We start from the raw sequence: 12836 nt of genomic DNA on the forward strand, positions 1-12836 counted from the left end.
GCTAAACACTAACACTAAAGGTAAATGATTCAATAACACACCCCTCTTCTAAATTAATGTTTTATTCTAAGATCTCAGTTTTGGTATAGAACTGTAGTTTGCACTTAGAAAAACCAAATTTCTCCCACTACCACCACCACACACACACACACACACACACACACACACACACACACCCTCACCATCTTTATTCTCCTGACCATTCACTGGAGCTATCCACTGGGGCACAGAGTTTCCCTCCAAGGTCAGTGGTCACCACACTCCTCTCATCTTTCTGGACATCTTCACACTGATCTGTATGGTCTACCCATCCCTCTTCTACCAGAAGCTCCCTGGTTTTGATTTTTGAAACAGCATTTTCAGGGACTTTGTCTTCATTTTCAATCTTTTCACTTTTTTTTAATATCCTTTATAGAAATTCTCACATATATATGAAATACATATATTTTATAAATATATAAAGTCTCCTACATATACTTTCTTAGAATCTAAATCCAAATATATATATATATATATATACATATATATATATATATATATACACACATTTATATATATATATTTGCTTCCATGTTGTACATGGTTCTTTTTTTTTACTTTTAAAAAGAAAACCCCAGAAAGATGCATCAGATTTGTGTACGTGAGAGTACACAAACAGGGTGGCCAGTTTTGCTTTATGACCTTATGAAGGAAAACCTGTAACCCTACATACACACACACACACACACACACACACACACACACACGTATCCCAAACCAGCAACGGGACTTTGTTTATATTGCAAATAGATATTATTTTTTCTTTAAAAAAATATGTAAATGTTGGATATATATTTATATATATATATATATATGTATATATACATATATAGAGAGATTTAAATATTCTATAACTAATTTCATTTAATTCATTGAAAAATATTTCTTGAGTGCCTTCTCTGTACCAGACATGATACCAGAAGTCCATTGTGAGATACAGCAGTGGGAAAACACCCCACAACACAAAAGACCAAAGTAAGGAGACCAGGAAGACAGGGAGGAGAGTATCATTGATTCATTCTTCATCCTGACCTTTTCTAGTAGAAAACCAGGTGACTTGGTGGAGAGCACTTCTCCATCTTCCTCACAGGTAAAATGTTAAAATCCTGTCTTATCTGAAATTGACTTTTATCACCTTCTCCTTATGTCCTAACATTTGACCTTCCCTCTGGAACTTTATCACTGCTTCATCTGTGGACATTTTCAGATGTAGCAAAGGATCCTACTTCTGGTTTTCATGTCCTTCAAATTACCTGTTTTGCCAGTATGACGTCGCTTATCAATGGTCTGGTTCAGATTTTTACCTCCAAATGTCTAAAGTCTACAAAAACCAGCGTCAAAGACTCAGCTGTCTGCCATCACCTGGGCAATTTTACCACTCTAACAAAGTTGCCCTGTGACCTAATCACTAGTCTGAATATCACGCAGGCTCCTCAACCCCGAGATGTTCCTTCGGCCAGTTTTAAGGAATTTTCTCTTATCTTCAAGATCCAGTTCACCTCTGCAAAGAAGTCCTTTTACAAAGCAAAAGCAAATGAGCATGTTCTCCACCACTTCAAAAACAAGTTGGGAATCCCAACTTATATACATAATAAATCTAGGACATGAAAAAATGTAAAATATCCATATAACAGATACTAGAGTCTTACTTGATAAATTACTACTTTGTTCTCTAATAAATTTAAATGCCATTAGCCTTTGGATTTACCTCAAAAGCTCTGAGTTTGGAGGTAATTTCTTCAAGTAAATGCACATCTTTGGAAACCTTGACCTTTAGTTTGTTCCACTTTCCCTGAACATCATCAAATTCTTGCTTATACATTTTTTCTACATCTGGAGAAACATTTTTCTCCAAAGCCTTTGTTTCTTCTGCAAGTTTATATAATGTAGGTTTTTGATTCTCAAGGATTTCATCAAGGGCCTGGAAAAAATGTTTAAAAGATTAAAAATATGCACAATAATTTGTACAGATGTGGTAATATGGGCTATAAACAGCCTAAGGTCACTTTTTATAATGTACACAATTAAAATAGAAATGCACAAAAGTCATGAAAAAAAAAAAGCATAACCAAAAAAAGTTAAAGCTTTCCCTTCATGAATTATGTGTGGGCCAGAAATAATATATTCTCCACCCTAAAATCCAGTAAAACAATGCACTCAGTGAGGACCAAGTGTGCAGTGCTCAATGGTTGATCTGTTTTATCTGATGAAATAATACAGAGTCATGTGCCCTAAATAACCAGAGAAGCATTTTTATTCAACGCAGAAAAAAGAACACATCAATTCAGTGATATTCATTTTATTAAAGATATTTGAACAGATTATGAGCAGGCTGAGAGTTCTAGACTAAGCACAATAGAAGAAGAAAATATGCTTTTATTCTATTAGTAATATTCAATAAGTATCTCTTCTTTTAGCTAAGGTACTACCTTTTAGTAACTAACCTTCAAATTATAAGGAACTTTTGAAAATTCTGACTGAAAATGACTAATATTTTTTTAAATAGCTGAAAAAATATTTCAAAATAAGAGATAAGAGGTATTAAAAATGACCCTACACTTTTAAGACCTAAAATATGTGTTACCTTTTTTTCCTGCAGGGCCTTCTCCACCTTTGTAAGATCATTCAAGGCATTCAAAGATGTCTGGGCCTTACTTTCAGAATCATTCAGTGTATCTTTCAGTGTTTTCAATGTTTCCAAATATGCATGTCCAGGTTGGCTCTTCATTTCTGTTTATTTAAAAATACTTACTTTTAGAAAATAGTGTTAGGAACCTAGTATTATTATATATATGCTGTTAATCTTCTCTATATAAGTGAATCCTAATACCTAATAAGTTAAACTCCATAATGAAAATTTAAAAGGGTCTCTGTTAGCTGCTAAGATAAATCATTCCATTGGCATTTCAGAGAGTCAGACAGTGACTTCATTCCTGCGGATGTTGATGTTTGAAATATTAACTAACTCACTATCATTTTTTCTTCATTTGGTCATGATGAAATGTCTCTCTAAAGATGGTACTACAATGTTTCTTTTGTCTCATCTAATCTCCTTTCCCCCAGTAACTACACAAAGAATAAAAGAACATCAAGATTCCCTCCACCCATCTTCCTCTGAGCTTGAACGGGTAGACAGACCGCCATCTACAGAGCGCTGGGTGTCAAACAGAATGCCATAGCAAGGCTACCACAGGTCCTCAGAGAGGTCCTGACTGCAAAAGCCAGCTGGAGTGATGTCTATTTCAGTCACCAAGGTAAAAATCATGGACAAGCAACACTTGTGTGGAAAGGAAGTAAACTCACGTGGAGTACAAAGATGTGAAACCAACCAGAAGCAGAAGTTAAGAAGCTAGCAGCATTAGTCACAACCGACAAAGGGCCTCGACAAAGGAATGGAGAAATAAAATGTGGTATAATACATACAATAGAATATTAGTCAGCCTTAAAAAGGAAGAAAATTCTGACACAGGCTACCCACACAGATGAACTTCGAGAATATAATACTAAGTGAAATACTCCCGGCACAAAAAACACATGCTAGAAGATTCCATTTGTACGAGGTTATCTAGAACCATCAAATGCAGACAGAGAGTAGAACGTGTTGCCAAGGGCTGGAGGGAGGAGGAAATGAAGAGCTGTTGTTTAAGGGGTTGAGAGTTTCAGCTTCACAAGATGAAAAAGTTCTGAAGAATGGTTGCACAACAGTGTGAATACATTTAATGCTACTGAGCTCTACATCTTCAAATGGTTAAAATAGGGGGCATGTGGCTGGCTCAGGGGGAGGAGCACATGACTGTTGATCTCAGGGTCGTGAGTTTGAGCCTCACACGGGGTGTAGAGACCACTTGAATAAATAAAATTTTAAAAAATACATAAATAAAGTGGTTAAAATGATAAATTTTATGTTATATATATTTTAGCACAATTAAAGACAAAAAAGATAGATTTAGAACTTTCAGTTTCAGGTCAGGAACTGTGTTGTATTATGTAACGTTAAATAGATGGGTCAGTGTACTGCTTTTTCAATTTACTGTTACGAAATATGCCTTTATTTTTGACAAGGACCTATCCGAAGGCATGTTTTATAAGAGTAAATTTAAAAAGCAATACTCTGAAACATTTATTTTACACTCTAGGTTAACTGAATTCAGTGAACAAAAAAGCATAGTGTCCAAATGCCTTTCCAGAAGAAAGACAGCGTGACATATTTGCTTGCCATGGACACATACAGATTCCTACAAGTCATTACAAAATCTACATTTGCTACAAGGAAGGACATGGTTCAACATACAGCTTTTAAACATGCATGACCCATAACATTACATAGTACAACACAATTCCCGACTTACACAATAGCTAAGGAGAAAAAAATAGGACAGATGAGAAACGAGCTCTCAAAGCATTTAACAGGTAACTTGCCAAAATCAGGTTTATTCCAAAAGTAAAAACTCTTTAAATTTTTTCAGACTCTGAGGTGCCTCTGGGTGGCCCAGTGAGTTAGGCAACCACTCACGCTTGTGAGATCGAGACCCCGTTGAGCCCAGCATGGAACCTACTTAAGATTCTCTCTCTCTCTGTCTCCCTCGGCCCCTCCCCACCAAAAAACAAACAAACTGATAAATAAATAATTTTAGACTTTGAGAGACAAACATGACTTCTTTTCAAAGAGGAGATAGTATTGCTAAAACCATTTTGAGCAAACAGAAGTAAGCGATCATTCTTTTTAGCCTTACTAGTAAGGGTGTTAGCTGGCCTCCTTCAGTAACTGGGGGGCATGGCACCCTTCAAAAAAACTCCTTAAAAGTCATTATCTCCTAGAAACATGATTTTAGAGCAGGTGAAAGCTGTCTGCACTATTCACAAACAAGTGTGAATCCAGGAACTACTCTGAATATATTTTCAGACCCCGAACCGTAGCAGGCAGAGAGGACCACAGAATGTGGCTGGTGCAGAACGAGGAAGTGTGTTCTTTGCCCACATGTGGGGAGTGATTTTTACGTTACGGCAAACTGAAAGAGAAGACAACAGAGCCCTCAACTAAGAAAACCAAGAGGATGATGGGTTTACCCTTCTCCAGCTGTTGCTGACCGCGCTCTAACTCCCGTCGCACAGCTTGGTAGCGGCCCAGAAGGCTCTCGAAGGCTTCCCGGACAAAATCCGGAGCAGAAGGACGAGACTTCAGGGTTGAGCAACTGGCACGCGCCTTTTCAATTCTGGGGTGGAGCGCCAGCAGATCTATCAGTTCCCGCTACAGAAGAGGAAACAGGGTCACGGAACTGACCGAAGATGAATTCACCTAAATTTTACGATACAAGTGGCATCTTCTTCAAGTACAGGACTGGGCATAGAAGGCTTTCATGCTCTGGATGGTTCTCTCTTTACCTGACAGGGGTCCTTCAAACTCAGCATGGGTTGCTGCGAGGAAGTTTGTTTCAGCCACTCCTCTTTCGCCTTTACGGTCTTTTCGAGCTCATCAAGCTGCTTAAAGTAAGTATTTATATCTTCCTGTAGCTGAATCTTTCTTGCCAGATCTTCCAAACGTTGAGATACATCCTTCCATTCTGAGAACACCTTCTCCAGCACAGTTTTTATTTCTTCCGTAGGAAGACCCTCTACACAGACATAAAAAAAATAAGCAGATGCTTCATATGTTATTATAAAACTGATTTTGAATTTGTTATAAACAGTCTAACCTATTCAAAATAATGAAGCCATGTCACATATAATGATCACTCCCTTAAGTCCCTTGTAACACAACAACAAAATTATAATGATGTCGGTAAGAGTAACTATGTTTCATTCTTTGACCAAAGTGGGGGAGGGGGAGCTGGAAACGGCTGTTGGGGAGAACATGCTATCCCCAGAGCCACATAAGTGGAGCTGCAGCCATGGACTTTTATAAAGAATATGTGTATCCTACCCCTCCGCCAGCTTCTAGATGGGACCAGAGAAATTCAGTGAATGCTGTGGACCTGTCCGAAGGTCTGACGTGAGAAGGTAAACCTTCTATTATCACAGAAGAGACAGCTGGCTGAACAATGGAGGAAGCAGCTCCAAAGAGTCTTTGGTGATCCAACCACAGCATCCTAGGAATTGCAGAATGAATGGCAAGAACTAGCATAGGGGGGCAACCTGGTGAGTGCAGAAGCATCAGGCCAGCAGCCAGCCCCAAGAGGCATCTGCAAACCTTCTGGGCATGCCACACATGGATCAGCAAATACCAAAATATCAATGCAGGGGTAAGATGATCTACCACATTCTGATGTTCTGAAACACATCAGGAAAAAAAAAAGGCATTCTGTTTATTACTGAAGTCCTATAATTTTGTCTCATATATTTGAGAGGTCAGGAATGTAGAAATAATCATGATAGGTAATAATAAATTGTATCACAGTCCTTCCCTGACTATAAAACATATCAAATCATTGCAAATTACACTGAAAAAGTATGGGACATCTACAAAGGAATCTTTATCCCCTTAGGAGAGCAGGCATGTCGAAAGAATGGGCTTAACAACTTTATTATTTGAGTAGGAGAGAGAAAAACAACGGTGCTTTGTAAACATATAGAATTGAAATCCAGGGTAATGAGAGCTCTGAGGAGTAAAGCGGCTGTAAAACAAAAGGTCCTTGGGATCCACAGACGATGCTATCTTAAAAATACTACAGCACATTGCATCCATTGAAAATTAGAAATGCAAACATGATATAACATAATTTGAATATATCACCCACCTCATGTGCTGAAGTTCGCTGGCCAGCATCACACACAGGTAATAGCATATGAGACGCAGGCAAATCACCCACACCACAGCCCAAGTTCATGTATCTCTACTAATAGGGTCATAAATGAAACAAATCACCATTTTCCTGACATACCATCTGAGCAATGGGGATCTAGGCTTTGCATCTGTCGCGTTATTTCTATTCTAGGGGACAAAGGAATAACATCAGCTACTTCACTTGCATGTCGGGGCAATTTATGCTAACCAAGAAAGAAGATAAAGCTGATAAAATGGGAGGAAGATGGAAAATTATCACTACTCATCTAGAAAACAGGCAAAAGGTAGTTATTCACTATAATACATTACAATTCATTCATTTTGCCTCTTCAAACCAATTATCAAAATTTAAATCTCCCTTCCTCTAAGCTTGAGATATTGTAAGTTAGACAGATATCAAGTAATAATTAAAGCATAATTTGCATATCAGGCAAGGAAAATTATGTTGTCTTTTTAAATAATTCTTTCATTCTTTTTAAGATTTTATTTACTTAATTGTCAGAAAGGAGAGTGCTCACTCACCCACAAGCAGGGGGATGGCAAGCAGAGGGGAGGCAGGCTCTCCACTGAGCAAGGAGCCCAATACCAGACTCATCCCAGGACCCCAGGATCACAACCCGAGTCAAAGGCTGATACATAACTGACTAACCACCCAGGTGTCCCTAAATTAATTGTTTTGCTCCCAGAGATCCTGAGTTATAAATTTTCAATTTTGATAAAACAACCAACTCTTAAATGACTAATCAAAGGCCCAAATCAATAGACCATCACCTCATTAATTATCTAAAAGGAATAGAACATAACATATTCCTGCCACTTACTTTCACTTGACTTTTCACTTTTCAATCTATTACTGTTAGAATCAAAAAAAATTTACAAAACACAGGACCACCATCGAATTCCATAGGCTAGTCATAATAAACATCATTTCATAAAGCCATATTATCCAAGTTTCCAGCTAGTCTACCTTATTAGTTCACAATCTCTAGGAAAAAGATAGGCTGACCCAAGAAAACCAAATATAATAGCCACGAAAGTTGAATGAAACAGATAATTTCATTGTTTAAAACCTTTTTATGCTTCACGGGATACCACAAAACATAATTCAAATGCAGTAGGCAGAAAAGTCCCATCAAACTTCTCTGTGGCAGGGCTTTTGCTGGAACCAGTTTGAGGAAATCAATGATATGATTATTGGAACATCTGTTTTACCAAGGCCTTGTTTTCTAAAGGACTGAACCATTTATCTACAGCCTTACCTAGGCAGACTCTTGCCAAATTACACTCTGTAAAAAAACTTCCTCTATCTTAATTATCTGTGTTTCAGGGTTTATATCAAATTTCTTAGGGGAAATGGCAGGGAGTATGGTGCAGAGCAGCAAGAACCACCCATCTGTGCTTTCATTTCTGTTCAACATTTCTGGTTTATAAGAGCAGTAGGATTAACAGCACTAAAACCACACAGAGAGAAGTAATATACAAAACTATAAAGTTAGAACAATGGATAAAATGGGAAGACAGTGGGGAAGGTTTTTAAAAGTCACTTTTATTCTCTAATGCGACATAGACCCTCCTCAAAAAGCAAGAAATTAAACCCAGAACATAAACACCCTATTCAAATCAACACCCCCATTGCCCAGGTCCCCATCCCACCCTAAACGTGTGATTTAAAATAAATAAAATTAGGGGGCGTCTGGGTGGTTCAGTGGGTTAAGCAGCGAGCTCTTGATTTCAGCTTGAGTCATGGTCTCGGGGTCCTGGGATCAAGCCCCCATGTCACGCTGCATACTCAGCAAGGAGTCTGCTTCAGAATTATCTCCCTTTCTCTGCCTTTCCATCCCACTTCTCTCTCTCTAAAATAAATAAATAAATCTTTTAAAAAATAAATAAATAAAATTGGGATCCTGTAATGAATGCATTTCCTCTATCAATGCTCCAAAAACACATGGTAATGCAAAATATAAAGGGTTTCCCATAAAATTAAACAGGTCTACATTATGTCACAAAATTCATTCCGTTACATAGCCATTGAATACCATATTCCCCGATATTGTGCTTGGCATTTCACAAGTATCATTTTCACGTGAACTCAGCTTCCCAAGTATGAATTTTTGCAGATGCCTATTCACAGTAAGAACGCATGCAACAACAGCTGTACTCCGCTAGTGAATGCCTCACTTCCCGGGTGAGGAAGCGAAGACACAAATAGATTACATGACTCGCCCAGGGACACAAAACTAGAAGAGGGTAGGAGACCCTGAGCTCTCCCATCTCCCATTCTTACGGTAACACACCGCCTCTCACCAACTTCTCCCCCAGGTAGATTTTCCCACCAGCCTTAGCACCCAAATCCTGCCACGCCACCTAAAAGCTGATGCAGAAATGAGGACCAATTCAATACCGAGACTCTTGAAAGTACCCATGAATGGACTGTGAAACGATTCATGAAGGTGCTGTGAAAGTACACTCACACCAGACAAAGCCTGGTTCCCCAACTGCAATTTTGATGTACAAGTAAGAATCTACGATTGTAACTGACATAAATTCAACACACAATTTACTGTAATTCTCAAAAGAATCGGCATCTCCAGGGAAATTATGGTCTCTCTGTATCTCTAGATCTCTTTATTTTTTTTTTAAAGATTTCATCTATTTATTTGACAGACAGAGATTACAAGTAGGCAAAGAGGCAGGCAGAGAAAGAGAGGAGGAAGCAGGCCCCCTGCTGAGCAGATAGCCTGATGCGGGGCTCAAGCCCAGGACCCTGAGATCATGACCTGAGCTGAAAGCAGAGGCTTTAACCCACTGAGCCACCGAGGTACCCCTCTCTAGATCTCTTTAAAGAAATTTTTGAAAGAGTAATTTCCAAGTGGGGTACTCACACCCAGGGTAACTAAAACATTGAGCCAGGAGGATTTTTTAATTAAAATAACCATAAATATCCCGTCTATTTATATTTTTAGAAAAGAAATAAATTGAGCAGTACTAACACCTATGGACTGATAGTGGTATATTTGAATAATTTCCAAATAAACGGACATATATGGACACACCCATATTTTTGTGTAAAATGTGTCTATGTGTGTGTGCCATTGTGTGTGTGTGTGTATGTGTATGCATAATTTATTTACAAATTTTTTAAAAGCAGAGGTAAAAATAATCTAAAGTTTTTAAAAAATGTGATTTTAGGGAGAGGATGACTGAACCATAAAGGACACTAGGGAACTTTCTGGAGAGATGGAATTTTTCTATATACTGTTACGTGGGTATGGGTTTGTCAAAACAGCACAATTAAGTTCCATGTATTTCAATGTAAATAAATTTTACTTTCTCTTTTTAAAAAGATTTAATTATTCATTTTAGAGGGGAAGGCACATGAGTGGCAGAGATAGGGGGCAGGAGGAGAGGGACAAGCAGACTCCCTGCTGAGCTAGGAGCCCAATGCAGGGCTCAATCCTGAGGTTATGACCTGAGCTGAAATCAAGAGTCAGACATTTAACTGACTGAGCCACCCAGGTTCCCTGTAAATTTTGCTTGTTAAAAAACTATAAACAATAATAATAACAACAAGGGGGTAAGGAATACGTAGAGGTACAGATAATTCAAGAATGGCAGAATATCATTAATTACTGAAGCTGGGTAATTGCTACAAGGAGTTTCATTACATTGTTTTGTTTGTGTCATACATTATTTATATTTTCCAGAACAAGAAGTTAAAAAATAGAAAGACTGAAAATCACTCACTGAAGATTCTTGTCGAACTAATATTCCTAATTCTGCCTTGGGTATCTGTGGCTTATGTCAAAGAATATTGCAGAAGACCTCCAAAGCATTTACCATCACTGGAATAAGGCACAGGACTCACAAGAAAGGTCTTTCAGAGCTAGACCAAAGAAAGTATCATATGCAAAACTGACAGCAAAAATATTCATCTTTCCACTCCCCTGAGTCACTGAGGGCTAATGGCAAAGGAAAAAAAGTCCTTAAATATAGGTAAAAATTTCAAATACAAGTAACACCTTATCAAATTTAAGTATAAAAAAAATCTGCAGTAAATTAACATATTAATTTTGAAGTGATCAAAAATCTAATAACCTTAATGAATTTACCTTAATGTAACTTCATTTCCCAAATATCACAAAAGTAAAATTTTCTGTTGGCACCCCTCTTCAAAACAAATTCCCAATATATAACCCTAAAGAAGGAGATTTTAAAATCTTCCACAGCAATCTTCAACTGCTCTGCTAAGCTATCAGAGTTTTAGGTTGTCTCTCTATAAAAGCAGAACAACTTCTCTTTTACCTGTTTTATAGAACAGCTTCAGCGCATAGGATTTCATTTGAAAAAAGATTCTGGTACCTAAAACAATTTCGAAAACCACTTTTTTAGGGGAAAAAAAGGAAGAAAGGCTAAGGTGCAAAATAAATATATAATTTGTCAAACTGTAATTATTCAATGCTACCATCTAAAACACATTAAAAAAAAAATAATCAAGGGTCTCACCTTTTCCCATTTGCTCCAAAAGGATTTGTCCTGTTTGGTTTAATTCTTCCAGTCTGGGGCTTCTTTCTGTCTGTTCTTTTTCCAATCCCTAGAAATAAAATTCGAATATAAGAATACCGCAAACTTTCTTCTCAAAGAATGAAATGTTCACACTATTGTAAGTTTCAGGGTTTGTGTCCCTCCCACATTCTCTTTCGGTGTTATAGTCAAAGTTGACATAGGAGAAATACTGTAAGACAAAACTATGCAATTCCAAGCTACCCTACAGAATTCCAAAGCTGATTAAAATTCAAAAGACAAATTTAAACAAATAACATAAAAATTTGATTACTGAAAAAACTTTCATTACTTTTAAAAAGAAAAAAATTGTACAATTGTGAGTTCCTATCAAGAGGAAAGAATTAATTAAAAAAGGAGGAAACAATTAAAATTAGTGTTTTAGATCCAGGATATCTATTTGTATACATAACCTCAGTGTTTATGCCACACAATAAAAAAATGACTGTTAAGTGAAATGAGCTGAATATTCTATGACAGAGATCACTGGGCAAAAATTAATTAACAAGAAAAATAGAAACATTTGAGCCTTGATATTATTTGTTGGTATCATATTAAATTTAGGATCTAATGTAAACTTCAACCACAAGCATAGTTCATACATAATTTTAAACTATGATAATATGCTTTGGGACCCAAACTAAAGCATTTTGTTCCTCAAGTTTGAAGAGTGGCTCTTAATTTTAATATTTATGTCTCTATGGTTTGATATTCTCAATGTCCCTAATATCTCAAAGACAAGGAAGACAAAAGCTTTCCAGAACAGTAAGAAGGGTTGAACAAAATCATGAAGACATACACACACGTGTACGCATAAACAGTCGGTATTTGAAATTTCTCCCACTCCTCAATTCACAACTGATCAAATTAACTACGCAAACAGTGCCCATAAGAGCACAATCAAAACTTCTAAGGCAACCATATCATTTCAACCAGACAACCCAGAGAAGAACCCCACTTCTAACTTCTGTGCATATAAGCACTATCCAATAAACTGTCCTACTTTGATCTGTATAACTTCAATGTGACTATTTTATAGTCAAAGATGAAGAAATAACAAGAGATTCAAAGAAACACCACTTGTTTTGTTAAACGAAGTATCAATGCAAAAAGTCACCAAACTAGAGAAGAAGTATTGCCTGTTCTGTGCAAACTGATTTGTGGTGATGACAGACTGAATGAGGGAATCTCCCCCCCGGTGTGCCATCAGTTGGAACAAGGTAGTCCTTTACTAACACACAATTAAGCTGCTCTTTCCCCAATTTGCAAGAAAAATTAGAGATTAAAATGATGGTGAACTTTTCTTCATTTTACATTTTTCCAACCCTCTCGGCATCTATCACTACTTGTCGAAAACAACAAAATAAGTGAACTTATAAATATGAAAGGAAAACATGGGAACTTCCAATCATGCCTCACACTAAAAAACACAGTCCTTATTCTTATCCCTTCGAAT

At 37.2% G+C, this 12836-nt stretch overlaps 1 protein-coding gene across 6 annotated transcripts in view; it reads right to left on the reverse strand.

Annotated features, from left to right (window-relative positions):
• The window catches only part of UTRN (utrophin), a 504882-nt gene that overhangs the window by 345426 nt on the left and 146620 nt on the right, over positions 1-12836 (reverse strand). For all 6 annotated transcript variants that reach the window (XM_032338010.1, XM_032338009.1, XM_032338007.1 and 3 more), the window contains 5 exons: positions 11324-11411; positions 5422-5651; positions 5107-5287; positions 2624-2769; positions 1748-1960 (listed from right to left, as the gene is read on the reverse strand). In XM_032338010.1, coding sequence (XP_032193901.1) covers positions 1748-1960; positions 2624-2769; positions 5107-5287; positions 5422-5651; positions 11324-11411 — 858 coding nt within the window. The remainder of the gene's footprint in view (positions 1-1747; positions 1961-2623; positions 2770-5106; positions 5288-5421; positions 5652-11323; positions 11412-12836) is intronic.

The sequence above is a fragment of the Mustela erminea genome, chromosome 4, assembly GCF_009829155.1.
Source record: "Mustela erminea isolate mMusErm1 chromosome 4, mMusErm1.Pri, whole genome shotgun sequence".
NCBI classification, from domain to species: Eukaryota; Metazoa; Chordata; class Mammalia; order Carnivora; family Mustelidae; genus Mustela; species Mustela erminea.